Genomic DNA, 22,834 nt, shown 5'->3' on the forward strand with positions numbered 1-22,834 from the left:
CAAGGAACAGGAAAAAATCTCAAATAAGCCATTTAACTTTGAACCTAAAGTAACTAGAAAATGAATAAAGCTCAAAGTTAGTAGGAGGGAATAATAAAGATGAGAGCTGAAGGAAGAAACAAGAGAAAAGATAAAACACCTGGTTCTTGGAAAAGATAAACAAAATTGATAAACTATTAGTCAAACTCAAAAGAAAAAAAGAGAGAGGGCCCAAATAAATAAAATCAGGAATGAAAGCAGAGAAGTTACAATTAACAACAGAGAAATACAGAGGATTTTAAGAGACTGCTATGCACAATTACACATGAAGGAATTGGATAACCTAGAAGAAATTGATAAGACACACAATTCCTAACAACATACAATTATTATAGACTGAATCAGGAAGAAATAGAAAATCTGAACAGAGTGATTACTCGTAATGAAATTGAATCAGTAATCAAAAATGTCTCCACAAAAAAAGTCCAGGACTAGTTATCCCATCCTCCTCAAGCCATTCAAAAAAGGTGAAGAGCAAACTCATTCTGAGAGGCCACAGTACCTGGGTACCAAAATCAGACAAGATACCAATTTCCTTAATGCACATAGAGGCAAAAATCCTTCAAAAAAATTAGCAAACCAGTTTCAACAATACATTAAAAAAATCATTCGCCATAATCAAGTGGGATTATTTGAGGGATACAAGGGTGGTTCAATATATGCAGGTCAGTTAACATGATATACCACATTAACAAAATGAAAGATAAAATCATATGATCATCTCAATAGATGCAGAAAAAGCATTTGACATGATCCAACATCCACTAATGATCAAAACCCTCAACACAGTGGATACAGAGGGAACATACTTCAATATAATAAAGGCCATATATGACAAACCCACAGCCAACATATTCAAGAGTAAAAAGCGGAAGGTTTTCCTCCAAGATTGGGAACAAGACAAGGATGTCCATTCTCACCATTTTTATTTGGAAACCAGACAAGAAAAAGAAATAAAAGGCATCCAAATTGGAAAGGAAGATTTACAGATGATATGGTACTACAATATAAGAAACCCTAAAGACTCCATCTACAAACTATTAGCTATAATAAATGAATTCAGTGAAGTTGCAGGGTACAAAATCATTTATATAGAAATATTTTGCATTCTGTATACTAGTAATGAAGTAGCAGAGAGGGGAATTAATAAAATAATCCATTTATAATTGCATCAAAAAGAATAAAATATCTATGAATTTAACCAAGGATGAGAAAGACCTAGAAACTATAAGACACTGATGAAAGCAATTGAAGATGACACAAAATTGGATACATATAGCACAATCATAGACTGGAGGCAAGAGTATGCAATGGGAAAAAGACAGTCTCTTAAATAAATGGTGTTGGGAAAACTGGACAGCTACATGCAAAAGAGTGAAACCGAAGCACTGTCTTACCACACACAGAAATAAACTAATATAGATTAAAGACCTAAAGTAAGACCTGAAACTGCAAGACTCCTAAAAGGAGTCAACCCTCAAATACTGGTCTTAGCAATACTTTTTTGGACCTGTCTCCTTAAGAAAGGAAAAGAAAAGCAACAATTAAAAAATCGGACTCTGTCAAACTAAAAAGCTTTTGCACAGTGAAAAAAAGCTTTCTGAACAAAAAGGCGACCTACTAATGGGAGAATATATTCACAAATGATATATCTGATAAGGAGTTAGTATCTAAAATATAAAAAAACTCTTACAACTCAATAACAAAAAAACAGTCTGATTAAAAAATGGGCAGATAACCTGAATAGATATTTTTCCAAAGAAGACATATGGGTAGTAACAGACACATGAACAGGTGCTCAACATCACTGATCACTAGGGAAATGAAGATAAAAATCAGTGTGATACCATCTCACACCTGTCAGGACGGCTTTTATCAAAAAGACAAAAAATAACAAGTGTTGGTGAGGATGCAGAGAAAAGGGAACCCTCATGTGCTGTTGGTGGGAATGTAAATTGGTGCAGCCACTACGGAAAGCAGAATGCAGGCTCCTCAAAAAACTAAAAATATAAGTATTGTATGATCCAACAATTCCACCTCTGAGTATCCACAGAAAAAGAAAACATTAATTTGAAAATATATATGCACCCCTATGTTTTCTGCAGCATTATTTACAACAGCCAAGATATGGAAGCAACGTTAAATGCCCATGATATATGAATGGATAAAGATGTGGTACATATACAGTGGAATATTACTCAAACATTAAAAAGCACTGAATCTTGCCATCTGTGACAATATGGATGGACCTAGAGGGTATTATGCTAAGTAAAATAAGTCAGACAGAGAAAGACAAATACCATGCAAGCTCATTTTTATGTGGAATCTAAAAAATGAGACAAATGAACAAAAAAAATCCATAAAACAATCTTAAATACAAACTGGTAGTTGCCAGAGGGGAGGGTAGTGGAAGAAATGGTGAAATAGATAAAGAGGATAAAGAAATACAAAGTTCCAGTTATGAAATAACTAATTCATGGGATATAATGTACAGCAGAGGAATATAGCCAATAATATTGTAGTAACTTGGTATGGTAACAGGTGGTAACTAGACTTAATATGGTGAGCATTTTGTAATGTATATAAATGTTGAATCAGTATGTTGTACACCTGAAACTAATGTATTGCATGTCAATTGTACTTACAAAATAATAAATAAAAATGAATCAATGAATTATCTAGTTTCCAAATTCTCAAATCCATACCATCCAGAGATACCATTTTTTACATAAATTTCTGTCAACATAATTATTTCCTTAAGGAAACCAGTATTGTAATTTGAATTTCAAATTTTGATCAGATTATTGTAGGATTTGACACACTGTGTTAAATAATCATAAGAGAGACATCAAGATTATTTTCTTGTTTCTACTAAATATTAACAAAACCAGAAATGTAAACAGAGTCAACAGTATCAACAGAATAATTTCTAAAAATCAGATGCAGTGAAAACTGTGTGCTCCTCTGTCAGAAAGAAACATGTCAGATATTCTGAACACAGATTTTTTTGGTGCTAAACGACTGCAGTTTCTGTTTCATGGGCTCTTGTCAAAGTACTGCTTTTGAGGAGAATGGTGGGTGGCCTCTTTTAACCCAACTTTACTCCAATGCAGGAAAGGTTGCATTTTAAATTAAAGACATGAGCCATCAAAATGGAACTTAAAAACCTAAAATTTACTCTTTCAAGTACAGAACTGTGAAGAGACGTTCCTCCGCAAAATGGTAAAATGACAACCAAACTAGACTGCCACTTGGCAAGCCACTTGGGAACCCAGGAGCTGCCTCCCAGGGCTGCCCTCTGACCTTTATCAGCAGCTCAGACCACTTCACTATGCACTCCCTGCCTCTGGGCAGCCAAGTGGGAAGGAGGGCAGAACCTCAGCCTGGTTTTATAATAATTTCCCTCCACTTGAAGAATCTTTCTTTAACCAGAGGAGACAACTGTCTTCTGGGAAAAAACCATCCCACTTTTATTATCTCTTAATTATAGTGTCGCTGTTCTCAATGTTATACAATAGACAAGAATTCTGCCTGCATTGCTATTATAAACTCTATTTTCAGAATGTGTGACTCAAAAGAACCTCTACTCTCTCAACTTGACGTGTGGGATGAAATTCTCAAAACTTTTGCTGACAGGTAAGCGTGTAAACCCTCCTAACCCCAGTGAGGCCGCCTAACCTCAAGACGCCACCCAGCACTTTCATCCAAGCTACTTAAAATGAGATTGGAAAGATGAACTAAATATGGTTTTCACATCCTTAAAAAGCAATGAATGTTTAGAAATTCTAATTAGAAACAAATCTCAGGTGGATAAAACCCCTAAACAATCTACACTGGAAATGCAGTGGGATTAATATATTTAAAAAATTATTAAAAGGGTATGTCCAAACAATTAGCCTCTTAGGTTTACTTTTTCACAATCCTTCTAATCTCATTTGCCAAAAGGGACCACTTTTTACCACCTGGGCTGTTTCTCTGGGTAGTTAAATTTTCATCATATTCCTAAACAATGTACTGTCAACAAAAGATTGTAAGATTCTCTACTGATATTCTGCTGCAAGAAAAGAGGATTTAGCAAACTGAACCGCTCCACTCCAGCTTCCCAAAGTGTGTGCAAGGCTTTTATTTGCATCTCTATTGGCTACCTCGGCAGTTCCAAAGAGCACACCAACAATTTCTGGGTTCCTCGGTATGGGCATCCTCTTGCAATGTCCTCTCTGTACAGCAGCGTAGTTCCGTCTCCCTATGTTCCTCTGACTCTCCTCTCCTCTTCTTTCACTGGACTCTTACAGAGTCAGGATGGACAATATTTACATTGTACTATGTAACTGCACAATTAAATCTTTCACATTTCTAAATGTGAAACACAACCACGATTCTATAACTGTGGTGAAGTTTTAAAATATTTCACTGTAGTAATGGTGATTACTAATTTTTTTCGGGTTTTCTGATTGTTACTTTTCTTGCACAGTTTTCAAGGAAAATATCCTCTACTCTTTCTAAATTCCCATGCAATTGGGCATTTTAAATCAAGTTTTAACAAAGTTAATTAAGACATCCAAACGCTATCAAGAATGATAAAGTAAATATTCAAGTACCATCACCTAAGTTGTAAGAAATTATCAATATTGTTGACCTGCTGGGTACTCCTCACTGACTCCGTGTTTCTTCCCTGCCAGAGGTTGTTACCACTAGCCCACACTCAACGGTTTTGGTATGTGAATGCATTCCTACTGAACACAGTGTGGCTCTGCATGCTTTAGATGGCACCATGTGTGCACATGCTTCTGTAAGTTGCTTTTCTTCATTCCACATTACGTCTGTGAGTCATCTACATCACTACATGGAAACTCTACTTCCCTGCTTTTCACTGGTACATAGTTTTTCTATTATATGAACATATGAAACCCATCTAATCTCTTAGTAAGTGACTTTAGGCCATTTTTCTCTGAGCTATTATAATGTTGCTATGACTATTCCCCTTCTTGTAAAGCTGCAGGAGTTTCAGTAGGTATGCACGGAGGATTGGACTAGCTGAGAGGCAGATGTAAGTACTTTCAGCTTTACCAATCATGACCAACTCTCTTCCACAGCGGTGGTCCCACAGATACAGCTACAGGGCAGAAGAACAGTCAGTGTTCTAAATCCTCACCAACATTGGGTAATATCATTCTTTCAAATTCTGGCCCGTGTAATCTATGTGAAATGGTATCGCATCAGGTGCTTAATTCAAATATCCTTGATTATTGGTGAGATTGAGTATCTCTTCATGTATTAACTGATCACATCAATCTCTTTTTCTGTGCATGGTCTGTTCAAATTGTTGCCCTTTTTTCTCTTGGGTTGTCTTTTCTAATTTAAGATATCTTTATATTTATATTATGGATATTAATCCTTTACCAGTAATATGCTATAAGTACCTTCTCTTAATCTGTAGATTTTTAAAAAACTTTTAAAAATAGAATCTTAATATAAAGAAATCATGACTTTTAATGTAACCATATGTATCAATATTTTTTTTCTGTTTTTGTTTTTCTAAATTTAAGAAATCCTTCTCTACCCATAGGTCACAAACATATTGTTCCACTTTTCTTCTAAAAATGTCAAGTTTGCCTTCCAAATTTTTACATTTACTCTACCTGAAACTAATTTTTCTGGCTGGACAGATGTGGGGCATCACACACACACACACAGCCACCCCCACCCTCACACACACAGTACCATTTACTGGAGCCCTTCTGCTGTTCCTAACTATCTGAATCAATCACTGTCCATGTCATGTACCAAGTATCACAAACACTGACACTGCTCCTCCTGGGCTCTGTGTCCCACTGTCCGGGGGCGCCCTGCTACTGGGAGAAGCCTGCATGGTCCCCACGGCACTTCCTCCACTTAATTGTGAGCATTTTATGTGGTACTTGGGCTAACAGTGCGCATTTAAAAATTGCACTGTGGCTCCTGGACTATAGTTACTCTCTCTGTGAGGCAGAAGCCAGGCAGAAGCGGGAGGAGAGGCTGGGACTACTGACAGCTCCCACCAGTGAGAAAATCCCCAGTGGAGGAGTAAAACCACAGAGACATTCCACACTGGAGCTCAGCGGGGCATGCTCCTGGGGTGCGCTCCCTAAGGTAACTTCTCCTCACTATAAAGTCATTAAAATATATCTGCATGTGGTCTTGCTCCCCTTGGTGGGCAATTAGAGAGAATTCTGGGAAAGAGCATGTGCAGCAATAGTTAGGTTACATCACTGCTAACGTGTCAATCAACACTTGATTGCATAACAATACCCCTCCTAAAAACCCCTTACAAACCCCATAAAAAGGAACTTTCCCTGAATATTTGGGGCTTTGTGACACTAGGTTGAGGCCCCCTCTATTACAATGTGTAGTGATCAACTTGCTTGTCTGCTTTCTTGACTTGAATTCTGACTTCACTGCGTCACTGAAATGAGAGTTCATTTCTAACATCTCTACATCACACTTAAATATAAGCTTCTTAAAGGAGAGAGTCTGTTTTACCTAAGCCTTCATATACTACAGTCTGAGGTACTCTAGGAGTGCTTAATTCAAGTAGGAAAACAATTCCTTACTTGCACCTTAGCTTATGTAGGCTGTGGTAAGAAAATCTGGACAAGCACATTTCCTGCCCCGCTAAAACCACTAAAATGCAAAGGGCAGCACATATGGTCTTGCCCACCTGCCTGCCCTGGTCTCCTGCCTGCTGTGTCAGCCTAAATGGGCCCTGGGGGTGTCACTGTGTGAGGAGACCTGGTACTACACCACAAGGAGCTGCGGAAACTATGGTCAGCCAGAAGATGCCTGATTAAATTCACGTAATTCATTTACAACAGAGCATTGTGCTGGCTCCATGAAAGAAGTGTTCAGGGCCCACTGGCCCTGGTGTGAGACCTCCAAGTAACCTAAACAACACGACAAAGTGACACACTATCCTGACCACACACAAAAAAATGCAGAACTTAAATGTTTTCCAAGCAAATTTTCTTAGACTGCTTTTAACAATATGCCACCATTACTTTGCTGTAATCAGATTTTAGACCCACCAGAAGCCCTGCTCTTCTGCACCACAGCCTTGGCTAAGCTGTTCAAGGTCAAATCCCCTCTTCAGTAAAGTGGGGATAATAATAATAGCTGCTTCACAGGGTGATTATTAAGTTAGTTAATGCATGAACTGCTTAGGATAAAACTCAAACTGAGATATTGAGTAATCACTTAATTCCCAGTGTTATCATCATTTAGAACACTCATATTTTGAGTACCTTGTTCCCACTTTATTGATTTCCACAAATATCTCACATCAGATTGATAAAACTAAGAGCTTACATTGAATTTTGTTTTTCATTCTACCTGACAAAATCCAGAAGTTAATTATGTTTTCAAATTTGATGGTTCAAAGCTTTGCCATAATGTCAGATTTAATGAGTCTGGTAAACATGAATACTTCAATGAGAGACACATTTCCTTTTAATCATGATTTGTCTCCTGGAGGTAGAATTTCTGAGCTTAGTATACCTTTAAAAGGCTAAATAAAATAATAAAATGAAGCAAAGAAAAGCTTTTAAAATGTTTATATGGGTATTATGGATGTAATCTGATAAAATGAGTCATTAGAGTTAATTAAAAAAATTAAAGATACCAAATCTTGAGTTGGACAAGTGGTCCTTTAGTGACAAGTTAATCAGGGTTTTAATCTCTCCACAGAGCCTTGACCCAAATCTTCACTGATTAAGAACTTTTAGTAATATCTGTGATCAGAGAACCTGGTCATGTTTACATATATGTGCAAATGCAGTAGAGCTCCAGCTATACTGAATATTATGAATCCAAATACATATCCATAAGGATAAATATGCTCTTCCAGGAAAGTTCCATTGTCATTTTTATTCTTTTCATGTATTGGAAATGAAAAGTGATATATTTCAAAGCATATTAGACAAGAATAATATAAAATGTACTCCAAATTTGCTTACAGTGTCCATATCTTAGAAGAGATACATTCAGAGCAATTAAGGTATTCTGGTACATTCCAAAAGCAACAGCAGCCTGACACAGAGACAAAGGAGTTCAACCAGATATGCCTAAAAATCTGACAAATGTGGGAAGAAGGGGTGGAGCACACCAAAGATTAGCTGGGATGGAAACAACTCCCTCTTGGATCTCCAAATACTTGTAAGAATGCTTAGGATTGATTCCTTATCACTTTCATCACTGGTTACTATTAGGCCTTGAGGTCTGAGGCAACTAGAAAGAAATTTCTTAACAAAAGGGATCAGTAATCAGGTTAGTTCTGGTTATGCACGTGAAGGATTAACTGCTACAGAAGCTGCCATGCTATTGTAACAACTATAAAATAGGACAAGATATAAAACCAAAGTTTTCAAACAGTGTATAATAGGCAGCTTTGGACTGATTCTGAAGACAAAGGACCAAATGAGGTAAGCCCAGATTCCTACGTGGAGAAAGTGTCTGAGACCAGTGGTGAAAGGGGGGCACCTAACAGAGCCTGGCAGCTGTACTGAGTGTGGGAGGCCGTGGTGGCCAGAACCTGTGGAGCAGGGTACAAGAGGGGACAGCTGCGCAGAGACTGCTCTGGATACCACGGGGGAACTCCCAGGTCTTGGCTGGAGCTCTATGGGAAAGGAAGTCATCCAATGCATGGGAAAGACCCGCCAAACAGTAGTGGAATGAACAATTTCAAGAGCTCAGCAAGGCTAGGAATAGCTTGTGTTCTTGTCAGAGCAGAAGACTTTGTGATACGAGGGCGCTGGCGTCTAAGGAACAGTGATAATGCTGCAGTGGGGAGATGAGTAAGTCCCAGAACAAAGGCCGCCTCGGGCTCGCCGTGACAGAGGGTGAAGGCGGCCCTCTACAGGGTTCACCTGATCTACAGATGAGTTACTGCACAACAGAATAAAATCCAACATCCTTTAAAGGAACACAACTAAATGCAGCCCTGAAAAATGTCACATCTGGCATTCAAACACAGATTACTAGGAATGCAAACAAAAACCATGACCTATAGCCAGCAGAAAGATTAATCAATGTCACAGTCCCAGTAATGAGAGAGAGCAAGAGATTTGAAGAGAAAGACCTTAAAACGGCTGTTGTAATATGATAAATATGCTCAAGGATGCTAAAAAAAACACAGACTTGTTAGGGAGACAAATGGAGGATATAAAAGATTCATGTTGCAGTTTCAAAGATAAGAAATACTATATATATGAAATGAAAAATGCTGTGGTAAACTTGAAGACCTAGAAATAAACTTTTTTGTAGCAACAGACATAGCAATAAAAATAAAGATAACAAATAAATAAAAGAAGAATACTAAAAAGACAAAAAAAGAATTGGGGAAAAACTGAACAGAGCATTCAGCTTTTTGTGTAATACCAAGCAGTCTCAATATGGGAAACCAGAGTCCAGGAAAGGGGTGGGTGCTACAGAATTAATGGTTGAAAAATGTGCAAAATTGTTAGAAACTACAAAGTGATGAATCCAAGAATTCAACAAACACCAGAGAAGGAAAAACATAAATTAAACCATATTAAGGCATCTTATAATAAAACTGCTAAAAATCAAAGATAGAGAAAAATCTTGAAAGCAGCTAGAGTGGGGGAAAAACTAGGCATAGAGGAACAGTGACAGTAGACTTTTTGTCTGAAGTCACACAGCGCAGGGAACAATGAAATGGAAATTTAAAAATTACTGGAAGCAAAAGAAAACCCTGCCAAAGAATTCTACACCTACTGAACATGTAACATCTTAAAATTAAGGTGAAATCAACTTTTTAAACCAATAAAACATGAAAATACTTCTTGACAGCAAGAATTACTATCAGACATAGTAAAGGAAATAGAACAGAAAATAAAGACACTAAATGAACCATTTGGAACTGCAAAAAGAAACCCAATACACCAGATATGGTTAGTATACGGGTAAAAGTAAAAAACACATTTCTGTTTAAAGCAAAAGCAGTAACAGTCTACCTGGAGCTTTTAAAACATACACACAGTCAATGTGTATGAAAACGGCATGAGTGCTAAGAAGAGAGAAAGGAAAGCGACCTGTTACGAGGGCCTCTAACCACATTGATATGGAAACAACTGAAGGTAGAGGGTGACAAGTATAGTGTTACAGTGCAAACTGTGCAGCAGTCACTGAAACTATTAAACAAAGATGCACAGCTAACATGCCAGTAGTGAGACAGGACCACACACATACTCACACACACACACAAAATGTCCCAAAGAAGGCACAAAAAAAGACGGAATAAGTAAAAACCAAACAGTAGATTTAAAATCAACTACATTAGTAATTACTATAAATGTAAATGGTCTAAACATTCCAATTTAAAGACAGAGATTTTCAGTTGAATAAAAAGATAATTATGCTATGTAAAACAGTTTTAAAGACAAGATCATAGATTAAAATGAACAAGTAAGGAAAAATTTCTGTATACCATGTAAAAACTAAAAAAAAAAGCTGGAGTTGCTCTATTAATATTAGACAAAGTAGAATTCAAAATAAGGAGTGTGCCCAGGATGAGGGTCACTTCATGGCAAAGGGATCATTTTATTATGAGGACACGATACGCACAGCTGGCAGGAGAGCAGGATGGCACAGACACCTGGTAAAATGGTCTCGACATTTCTTATAAAGTGAAACATATACTTAGCATACAAGCAACCTCACTCCCTCACTCTAGGTAGCTCCTGAAAAATGATGAAAAAAAATACATATGCAGAGATGTGTGTGTGAATGTCCAAAGCAGATTTATTTATAATAACCAAAAAAAGGAAACAACTCAAAAAAGGAAATGGCTGGTGAATGTGTGATGTGTGGGATATCCAAACAATGGAATGAATGTACTACTTACTCATCAATAAAAATAAACTATGAATTCACCCAGCACATGACAATATGGATGAAGCTGCAAAGAACACTAAGTGAAAGAAGACAGGTAGGACACAAAGAATGGTTCCATTTATTGAAATTCTAAAAAAGGCAAAGGAATAGTACCTGAAGGCTTCTAAGTGGTTGCCACGGGCTGGCAGTAAAGAGGGGAGAAAGTACAAGGGCACTTTTCTGGGTAACAAATGTTACACACTTTGATTGTGATGGTGGTTATGCAACTGTATACATTTTTCAGAAGTCCAACTATATACTTGAAGTTGGTACATTTTAATGTATGTAAATAATCATTAGAAATTATGTACTTTGCTGCACTGGAAAAGCTGGATTGTCTAGCCACACAAAGCAAATTCAGAAAATCATAGAAATTGGAATGAGAATGTCCAGGAATAGTCTGAGGAATTAAAAAAGGCTGAAACTTTGAGGCTCCTCCCAAAACCCCTCCCAAAGGCAGAGGTGGAAAAGACCCATTAATAAAGCAGCTGACAGGAAAGGAACCTAGAAACTGGGGCCCAGCTGCCCCATCTGACCTGATGCATCTATTTCTGTGTTCTGAGGCAGGAGCGGAGGCAGAGAGAAGCAGAGGCGGGTAATACCAAGTGTGACTTCTGAAAGTTGCTAAAAAGGCAAACGCCCTGAGATGCTGAAACTGCTCTCATCAACCAGAAGCCCTCAAAGGAGTTCACTAAGGCTTTTTAAAGGAGCTTTACTGGTAGGAAATCTCCTAGCCTGGTACAAGAGGTCTATGCTCATTCACCTGGGAAGGAACTCCCAGGTTTGAACCTATCCTCATATGCACTGGGTTGCATAGAGCAGAGCTTCCAGCAAGGGAATTCTCTTCAATAATCCTCAAGAGGTGGCCCAGGAAAACAGGGACAAAGGAAAACACATCAATCAGCTGAATCTAGGGATGCTCTGGAATAAGTTCACCAAGTATGTGAATCCGTTGGTTGGGCAGTGAGTCAATGAGAGATGCTTAGGTGAGTTGACTCTGCTTCCCTCGCGCAGCAGGACACAGTAACCTACGCTGAGACAGGGAGGGCTGTTTCTCTTCTTTCTCTGCATTTTCTTGAACTGACGTTTTAAACTGAAGTTATTCTGGGTTTTGTCTCTAGCACTTTAAATGAAGTATGTCAAGGATTTCTATTTTGTCGAATAGCCTGTGTTATGAAGCTATGTCCCTACCTGAGGAAAATGGACTCCAGCCAGCAAAGCGCAGCCTTGGAGATGGAGCCCCATTCAGACATGGCATGCAGGACAGAGTTGAGTGTATCTGTGGTTATAAACGGAAAACTGTACTGTGTGTGGCAAAAGCGCTGTCTGAGCTCAATGTATGAAGAAGCGGTGATGTGCACCCTGGGAACAAGGACATAAATATCTGCTGCTTTGTCTGCCAAAACGAACTCCCTTTCTTGGAGAATTGTGTCTGATTCTCTCTAAAGGGCACCTTCCTCCTGTCACAGCAACCACGTAGATGCTGTCAATCACAGTGCTCCACCCCTCATACAAATCAGAGTCCTGCTCCAGAATCTACTAAACTGGAAGACAGGGAAGGAGAATCCTACTTGGTGGTGAAACTGAGCACATGCTCTGCAGGTGCTAATAATCACAGACTCAGCCATGAAAGACAGACCTGTTTCAGAGAATAAAGCTGACATGCAAATGACCTCGATGCAGAAATGGACAAAGTGTCCTGGTGAGAATCCTTCCTCTCCAGGTGCCCCTGTCGTTTGCTCCTAAGCTAGTTATAGTGTCACTTGCAACTGCCAGAGACCCGACACAGTGCTGTTCCAGGGAATTACGTGGTCTCACAGGTCACTGTAGAGGACACACAGGAAATGTAGGGCAGGCGCTCCCCAGGAAGTGGGAAACATTACAAGACTGTCCAGCATTGTGTCAGCGTCAAAGCTAGCCATGACAGTGTTCCTCCCCACGGTAACCTAACAGAATATGCTAATGCGCCAGGAAGACGTGCCCAGACTCTCACGGAGGAGGCCGTGCACTGTCCCAGCCTGACCTGTTTGTCCTGGGTGGGGAGGGCCACCCCGGAGGTACAGCCTGTTGACTCTGAGTGTACACAGACTGTCTCAGCCTGTTCTACTGATCAAACTGCTCTTCACTCTACAAACATTATTCTAAACGTAAGAACACACTCCATTCCTCTGAAACTTCAACCCCCACTTTCTGCGTGTATGCGACCACGTGTCAGACTTCGCAGAGCCATCAGATGGCCCCAGTGCTGTCTGACACTGGCAGCACCTGCCATCTGCCAGGGACCCCCTTCCACATGTGCTTGGGTCTCAATTCTTCCTCCCCGCTCTGGTCTGGGACCTTGCCCTACTGGCAGTCCGGTGTGTCATTAGCTCACCCTTCTCATCACCTGCCAAGAATGTCAACTTCATGAAGACAGGACCTACTTTTTTTAGGCCTAGTTATTTGTTGAAGCAAGAATAAATACATGAACAAAAGTTTGGAAATGAATAATCTGTAAGTCATCTCCCATTTCTGAAGAGCTGTAATTCTACATGGAGATGACCCGGTGCCACACTGGATTTCTGACTTAGAGGCTTTATCAAACTTCAGTGGACTTCTCTGGATAAACATAATTTTTTTTCATCCTTGACTTTACTTCAGATAAATTCACTTTAAATTCTGAGCCTAGAGGTGAAATAAATAAAATAGAAAATGACAACAAATGACACTTACTCTTCTTTCCATCCATATCTGCATGGATTTTGCGAGCCAGGAACCCACTTTTGTACACGGCAGCATCGGGGTCATGCGGGATGCCCACGAACGGGTTGGTGGAGCCCCCGACTCGGCCGGCGGTCCTTGGGTGTGTCCCATTGGCCTTCTCATCAGCACCTTCCGATGCAGGCTTTTTTTTCTCTTCATCATCCCTAAAGGGGGGAGACACAAAGACTGAGCACCTGCCACAGTGTTCAGGGAACAGAGTCATTCCGTGTGATGAACTATTGTGTTTTCCACTAGCCCATTGATCTCGGTGACAACAGCCGTGGTGGTAACAGCTATCCGACAGCTCCTAAGGGGCTCCTGGGTGCCAAGTAGTAATGAGCATGACAGTCTGGAAGACTGACATTAAATTAATCCTGTATTACAGATAAGGAGACAGACTTGGGAGAGTTTAAATAAATCCCAAGGGCACAGGTCTAGCGATAAAGGAAGAGATGGTGAGGATATGCTGTAAAATCTCTGAAGCCTCTGCTCTCTCTGCCCATTGCCTACCTTCATGTTTGTTTTCTTTCAAATGAGTGGGGGTTCTTTGGCAGAGATCATGACTTTGATTTCTGATTTCTCCACAGCTCAGCACGGCCCCGTGTACATGGAACACAACAAATAAGTATAAACTAAGTCCATAAACAGCACTGAACTGTATCTGTTAAACAGCCAGGTATCTCCAATATCAAATCCCAGGAAACACTGCCAGTGTGTTAGGATGGTGGCACCATTCATGGTACTTCGGCATCTTACAGCTCCAAATGGCCATAAAGGTGTGGGGCACCCTATCAGCCACTGAGAAGACCCCGAATTTCCCAGCCTTTTTCTGAATCTCTGTTCTTTCAAGCAGGGCTAAATTTCCTCTGGGATTATAATGTATGTTAAGTGTGAAGGAGGCAGAACATGGTCACACTCAGTAAAGGGAAGGGAAGAGGAAAGTTGGCGCTCACAAACTTCTGGGAAACAAGTGCCACAATAAAAGCACCTGGCCCCTGCCTCCCACCCCTCCCCTATGCCAACCACCAGTGGGTTCTCTGTGTTTATGAGTCTATTTCCATTTTATTTGTTCATTTGTTTTGTTTTTTAGATTCTACATGTAAATGAAATCATATGACAACTTTCCAATTATAAAATAAGTAAGTCATGGGTATGAAGCAGAGCAAAGGGACCATCAGTAGTATTGTAATAATTTTGTATGGTGACAGATGTAATCACACTTATCATGGTGGGCATCTGGTGCTGCATATAATTGTCAAATAACTCTGTTGTGCACCTGAAACTGATACTATATATCAACTATACTTGAATTAAAAAAGAAAGAGAATTTGTGTTAGTTCACCTGTTTTAATTTTGTCAATCACCTCTGGTTTCATTGTTTATTAAACTTCAATTATTGAATATTTTTATAAAAACTTCAACCAAAATCACCACCACCAAAATCCAGTTAAAATAAATCACAAAAGTAACAATCACCAAAAGTGAGTGTTTGGTAACCAGAGAATAATAGCCTTTTTTCTCCATTGGTATTTGATACATAATTGTGAGATATAAGAAAATGGTACTGGCCTCAGACATTCATATTTTGTCTCTAATTTTATTTTGAGACAATTTTAGATTTGCAATGATTGTACACAGTTTCCCTATGCCCCTCTCCCAGTCTCCCTTGTTAACATACAACTATACTAAAAATCTCAAAATAAAGAAATCAACAGTGTACAATTATGAATCAAACTTCCTACTTTATCAGTTTTCTCATCATTTCTTTCCATTCAGGACCCTTCCCAAGACCCCACAGTGCCTTTACTTGTCATGTTCCCTTATCCCTCAAGACTGACACTCAGAAGAGGACTGGCAAGTGGATTTGGAGAGCTGCCCCAGTGCAGGTCTGTGTGACACTTTCTCCTGATTAGACAGAGGCTCTGCATTTGGGTGGATACAAGAGCGAGTTCTCCTCCCAGTGCGCCAGGCCAGGGGCCACGCTTCATTGCAGGTGGTATTAACCTCAAACACTTGATCAAGGTGATGTCTAGCAAGTCTCTACACGGTGAAGTTACTGTCTTCCTTTGTAAATGATTTAGGGGAGATATTTTGTGACTTTGAAAATAGCCTGTTTCTCCTTAAACTTCTGACAATTTACCATTCATCAGGGGATCCTGCCTATGACAATTATTATCATGGTGATCTCATGGCGACTTTGTCGTTCCCTCATTTCTTCCACATTACTCATTGGAATTCCTCTGCAGGAAGGGACACATGGATATTTATTTTATTCTTTGAGTTATAATCAAACACTATAATTATTTAATTTGGTGCTCAAATTTTTCCATTGTGGCTATAGCACTTCACATTACAACCAACAGTATAAATAATCTCTCCCATTCAGTGGGTTGCCTTTTCATTTTGTTGATGGTTTCCTTTGCGATGCAAAGCCTTTTAGTTTGATATACTCATACTTTTTATTTTTGCTTTTATTGCCAAAATCCAAAAAGTCACTGTCAAGACCAACATCAAGGAGCTTACTCTCTATGCTTTCTTCTAGGAGCTTTATGGTGTCAAAGCTTTAACCCATTTTGAGTTGATATTTGTGTATGGTGCAAGATAAGAGTCCAGCCTCATTCCTGTATATGTGGATATCCAGTTTTCCTAACACCATTTTATTGAAGGGATTATCCTTTCCCCATTCTATATTCTTGGCTGTCTTGTTGAAAATTGACTATATGTGTGGGGTTTTTTTTTTCAGGGCTTTCCATTCTGTTCCACTGATCTAGTGGCTGTCTTTACATCAGTACACATTGTTTTGATTTGCTATGGTTTGTAGCATATAGTTTGAAATCAGGAATTGTGATGCCTCTAACCTTTGATGTTTCTCAGGGCTACTTTGGATATCTGGAGTACTTTGTGGCTGCAAACAAATTTTAAAACTGTTCTATTTCTGTGAAAAATGCCACTGGAATCTTCATAGTGATTGCAGGTAACTCTGGATCCCTTTGGGGAGTATGGACATTTAACAATATTAAGTCTTCCAACTGATAAGCACAGTAGCCTTTCCATTATTTATGTTGTCTTCAATATATTTCATCAGTGTCCTCTGGTTTTCAAAGTAGAGATCTTTCATCTCTTTGGTTAACTTTCTAAATATTTTCTTGTTTTTGATGCTATTGTAAATGGGATCATTGTTTTCATTTTTCTAATATTTCATTGATAGTGTAAGAAACACTACCATTTTTTGTATTTTGATTTTGTATCCTGAAATGTTACTGAATTTTTGGTGGAGTTTTTAGGATTTTCTATGTATAAAATCATGTCACCTAAAAATAGAAATAATATTATTTCTTCCTTTACAATTCTGAGGCTTTTTATTTCTTTTCTTGCCTTATTGCTCTGGCAAGGACTTCCAGAAGTACGTTGAAAAGGGATGGGTATCCTTGTCTTGTTCCTGACCTTAGAGGAAAAGCTTTCAACCTCGCACTACTGAGTGTGATGTTAGCTGTGGGCTTATCACATGTGGCCTTTATTATGTTGTTATTTTCCTTCTATACCTAACTGGTTGAGAGTTTTTGTCATGAAGAAACGTAGAATTTTGTCAAATGCTTTTTCTGTATCTGAGATAGTCATATTTTTTTTGCTTTCATTCTATTAATAAGGTGTATCACAATGACTTGTTTGCGTATGTGGAACCATATTTGCATCCCAAGTATAAATCCTACTTGATCATGGTGAATTATCCTTTTAATGTGCCACTGAATTTGTTTTGCTGGTATTTTTGCATCATGGATATTGGTCTGTGGTATTCTTTTCTGTAGTTTACTTTTCTGGCTTTGGTATCAGGGTGAAGCTGGCCTCATGAGTTTGGGAGTGTTCCCTCCTCTTCAATTTTTGGGAAGAATTTGAGAAGGATTTGGTTTAACTTTTCTTTATATGTTTGGTAAAGTTCACCAGTGAAGTTTTCCGGTCCTGGAATTTTCTTGGTTGGTAAATTTTTGATTACTGATTCAATCTCCTTACTAGTCATTAGTTTATTGAGACTATTTCTTCCTGACTCAGTCATGGTAGTTTGTATGTCCTATGCATTTTTCCATTTACTCTAGGTTGTCCAGTTTGCTGACACATAGTTGTTGTTCACAGAAGCCTTTTATGATTCCTAGTATTTCTATGGTATCAGCTGTAATGTCTTCTTTTTTATTTACAATTTGTTGATTTGGGTCACACAATGCTGGGGGGGAGCTGGATGTCACTCCTGAGATCTTTCTTCAAACTGGAAGAACCACAGGCTCAGGGGAGGCCTCTCGCCATGCTGTGTGCTGGCCTCGTGGACGGGCAATGTGGTCCATGTCGCTGCATCTCTGACCCTTCTAATGCAGTCTGTCTTTCTCGCCATGGTACAGGAGGTGCTTCAGCCTCACTCCCAAATTTAGGATTCTCCCAGCAGTGTTTTGTCTATGAATAGTTGTTAGTTGTGACAGAGAGCGAAGTAAGGAATGACCTGTGTGGCCACCTTGGTGATGTCTCTCCTTTCCTTTTGAAGAATAATTTTATAGGGTATAGAATTTTTAGGTTACTGAGTTTTTTCTCTCAATACTTTAAAATATTTGATACACTCTTCTTGCTTGCATGGTTTCTGAGAAATCGGATTAATTCTCAGCTTTGTTCCTTTACAGGTAAAGTGTTTTTCTCCTCCGGTGTCCTTGAACATTATTTCTTCATATTTGATTTTCTGCTGTTCGTATATGAAATGCTAGGTGCCATTTTTGTTTACACCTATAGTGTTTATGCTGCTTGGTGTTCTCTTGGGTTCCTGGGTCTGTGGTTTGCCAGGACATTAACTTGGGAGAAATTCTCAGTCATTGTTGCTTCAAATATTTCCTTTGTTCCTTTGTATCCTTCTGGTTTCTCATTATGTGAATGTTACACCTTTTGTAGTTGTTCCACAATTCTCAGATATTCTGTTCCTTTTTTTCCCCCAGTGTTCTATCTCTTTGTTTTGTCATTTTTGAAGTTTCTATTGACATAAGCTTAGAGATTCGTTTCTCAAATGTGTCCGATCTACTAATGAGTCCATCAAAAGCATTTTTCACTTCTGTTAACAGTGTTTTTGATCTCCAGTATTTCTTTTTTGATTCTTAGAATTTCTATTTGTCTGCTTACCTTGTTGATCTGTTCTTGCATGTGCCTACTTCATTCACTGGAGTCCTTAGCATATTAATCATAATTGTTCTAAATTCCTGATCTGATAATTCCAAATCCCTTCTCTGAGTCTGGTTGTGATGCTTGCTCTGCCTCTCCAAACCATGTTTATTATCTTTTATTATGCCTTGTAATTTTCTCTTGATAATCAGAAATGATATGCTGGGTGAAAGGGACAGCTACAAACAGCCTTTTAGTAATGTAGTGGGGGGCAGGGAAGCATCTCTAGTCCTGTGATTTGGTCTCAGCCTTCAGTGAGCCTGACCCTCTAACTGTAAACTTCACACGACCTCTGCAGTCCCCTCAGCATCACGCAGAGCAGTCTCTCCCTCCTGTCTCACGGGGTGGCCAAACCCAGTGGGCCAGCCTTGCCCATGCTCTGTTGGTTCTGGTTTCTCAGTACATATTCAAGTCTGGTGGGCTGAGATCAGCATAACTAGCAGTCACCCAGCTCCCCGCCGCATTTTCCAGGCTAACCTTCCTAGGGTGCCTTGCATCTGGGTTACAGAGCAGCTGTATGGCTTCATTTGACTCAGTACCCTGGGTACATACTCCTCTAGCCAGAACATCAAAGACAGGAGTGGAGAATGAATTAGGGACCAAACTCCATGAGCATCATCATAACTTAAATTCTTAACTTCACAGCCACCCTAAACAGGTAGATTTGTGTGCCTGTGGCACACAGTGGGCAACAAGAGGGAGTCTGTGCCAGTCCAGTGGTGATTAGGAGTCTCTAGTGGCCAGGCTGTGTGGATATCAAAATGACTGAGACCATTTGAGGGACGCATAGTCCAGCAGGGGAAACAGATGTACATAATAATGGGTAATACATTTTTAAAAATAAAATACACTATTACAATCTATGCCTCAATAGAGTTGTGCATAAATAAGTGTAGGGCCAGAGAGGAGGGAAGAGCTCATACTAAATATGCTGAATCACGAGCCCAGGGGATCTTTATGCAGCACTGGTGACGGGGTGATAGGTTGTGGTGGCTGCAATACAACTCTGCAAACTTAGAGACAGTTAAGCTGGAGCACTTTATGGTATGTAAGGTGTGCCTCAATAAATCTGTTTTGAAAAAAATGAACATAGTGCTTAAGTGTAGGAACAGAATACTAAGTTGAATATCATCCCAATATTGTGATCAGGTGATTGTTGGAAAATATACTGAAGAACATAAAAAAAAATGTGTTGACTTGTCCTGGGGTTTCTTTTATGCCACATCATAGTACTACATGAGCTTAAAACCGATCTGTCTCTGGTACTTACCAAAATTAAATAATAAAAAAGCATGCAGTTAATTAAAAGTTCTGATAAACTTTTAAATAAAAAATAAAATAAATTTTTTTTATTTTCTGAAAGTACTCCTAGCTCTGAGGAAGCTGTGGGCTTTCTTAAATAAAGGATCACTACATGTACAATGGCTGCCCCACGCTTCCCAAATTAAGAAATACTCAACTGTACATGTTAAGATGATTACAACAAAAAAGAGTCATTGGAAGCACACTGGGGTTAGGCCGATGTTAGGTGTTTCCTAAATATGTATTAGAAAAATTTTCATTGGCAAGTAAAGAGAGCTTTCTTCAGTACTGGTGATCTGGCTAGTTAAAATTTTCTCACCTCTGGAAATGGAGGTATGTGTGTATAGAACAACGTACACACACAAAATGCTCAATGAAATACAAACAACTATTGCCTAAAAAGTTCAAGGCCCTCTATTACCACTACTGCATAATATGCTGCATTTGGGAATTAATGCATTTTCTTCCTGTGTCATTCTTTAACAAAAATCAGAGGCTTAGAAATTGATTTAGATGACATAAATTCTAAATCACCAGCATGTTAGTAAGAAAAAATTTCCCTTATATCTCAGGTTCCATAATTCTCTGCACCTCGGTGATTCTAAAATTGCTCTGGGACACGTGGGCTACTAATGTTACAACCATGTTCCATCTGCTCACCAACCTGTCTGCTCTGCATATTCTGAAGTTCAAGATAATGTGAAGCAAAGAAAGCAAAGACAACAACATTTGTCACTTTCATCATAATCTTTATGGATATTAAAACTGTTAACAATAAAATCCTTAAAAAGTCTAAGTATCCATCTTAATCTGAGCATTGTGCGAGATGCTAGTTACACAGAAAGCAGACACCATCTTTTCTGCAACTTGCTCTTTTAAAGCTGAGAATCCAGTGGCACATTTCCCTGATTCCCTGTATTCCGGAGTTCAGCACACTTGAGATGACTGAGAAGTCTAAGTGCTTACAGATTAAACATTGTGAGCTATGATTCAGATACTTAATCAAATTAAATTTTAGGGAGCTATGTGAGAGAATTGCCTCCCATTCTAAACCCTGAAATCTTTCTCCCTCTAAAAGCCAAAATCCAGGAGATTGATTCATGCTCAATATTGTTTTTAGCTAACATGTTTTTAAGTGGTGTCATTCTTCAGTTCAAAATCTCCTTCCAGTTAAGGATCACTTTTTCATAACTATGGCATTTCTCTCATTGTTTCTTTTCTTTATCTTGTAAAGGCTTTTTCACTGAATTTATAAATAGAGCAATCAAACCAATAACATCCTTTATGTATCCACCAAATGTATAGATTTACATAATATTCATAGTCTTTTAAATTTGTGAATTCCATCTAATATTAACAGTAGAATTATTATTTTACCAAGAGTCCACATGATGCAGTATTCTCCATGTTAGTTAGGAACTGAGGATAGTCTAACAGATAGCAGTGACAGTGGGAATACTAACTCTTACTGTATTCTAGTATTCCAATGAGGCATGATGCTTATCTAGAAAATGTTTACCAGTATGAGCACCAAGTGGAGAACTGAGTTTGATCCCTTCTTAAGAGTTAACTATCTCACACAGTTTTACCAATTTTTCCATGGTTAATTCTCTACCAGAAATGCCTAACATCAACCCTTCTATATCTTTTCCCACACAAATTTTATTTATATATTTACTGTATTTGCTCTATCTACAACATTGTCCAACTTACAGAAAGTCCTCTTTGTCTTAGTTTTCTCTCTAATATATTATCAACCTACAGGTGGCTATTTGAAAGCTTAAAATGAGAATTACTTTTAGATGTCTTAGATCAAAGTACCACATAAGAGTGTCAAGCCAAAATAACTCTTTGAGTAAGAAAATTTTTGTCTCGATCTACTAGTAAGAAACACTATCCTGATTTACAAGTTCATATATCTAGATTCACTAAGGCAACAGAAGTATAAAGTCATCTAACAGACGAACTCACTGCAAAAAGGAATTGCCATGATTTGTCTTATTTTATGGAAATAAAATAATTTTACCTTAAGGTAAAAACTATTTTAAAATAAGACAAAGAAGCACTCTTTTCTTTAGGATACAAGCTCAAATATAAAAGGTATATACAGAGAATTTCAATTTTCTTCCCAGAGGACTCGAATGTTGGCAAATAGAAAATCAGGGAGAATTATAACAAAAGAGAAAGCAAGCCAGAAAACTGAACTGCAATGATTCTATGCACACGCTGAGTGGCCCATCTAAGTCAGTCGAACTTAGAAGAAAAACTCTCAAGTGGAAATAAAGTTATCCTTTTGAGACGGCCATTTCCTGTAGAGCAACAATTGAGACATTTTAATTTATATCATCACCTAAAATAAAATAAGAATCAACACTGAGTTAAGTAAAATATGGAGAGGGACCACGTTACAAAAGTGAAAGTGTCCCACAGGGGCTCTTTTTTTGGAGGAAGACTTCTTTCAGAGGCTACACAGCAGAGAGACTTAAGAACGAGCTGCCAATTTCAGATTCAGACCCTTGGACCGGATAAAGAACTGAAGTGCCACATAAAAGAACAAGTAATTGTTATTCCACTGCCTGTCCCCATCATTCTCTAACAACCCACACAGATGCTGATGGTGAATCACAGTGGTAGAGAAGAG

General features: G+C 38.7%; 1 protein-coding gene across 14 annotated transcripts in view; it reads right to left on the reverse strand.

The window, feature by feature from the left end:
- The window catches only part of PSD3 (pleckstrin and Sec7 domain containing 3), a 429,070-nt gene that overhangs the window by 89,448 nt on the left and 316,788 nt on the right, over positions 1–22,834 (reverse strand). For all 14 annotated transcript variants that reach the window (XM_073218761.1, XM_073218767.1, XM_073218762.1 and 11 more), the window contains one exon: positions 13,675–13,868. In XM_073218761.1, coding sequence (XP_073074862.1) covers positions 13,675–13,868 — 194 coding nt within the window. The remainder of the gene's footprint in view (positions 1–13,674; positions 13,869–22,834) is intronic.

Source organism: Manis javanica, chromosome 12 (genome assembly GCF_040802235.1).
Source record: "Manis javanica isolate MJ-LG chromosome 12, MJ_LKY, whole genome shotgun sequence".
Classification (NCBI taxonomy): domain Eukaryota; kingdom Metazoa; phylum Chordata; class Mammalia; order Pholidota; family Manidae; genus Manis; species Manis javanica.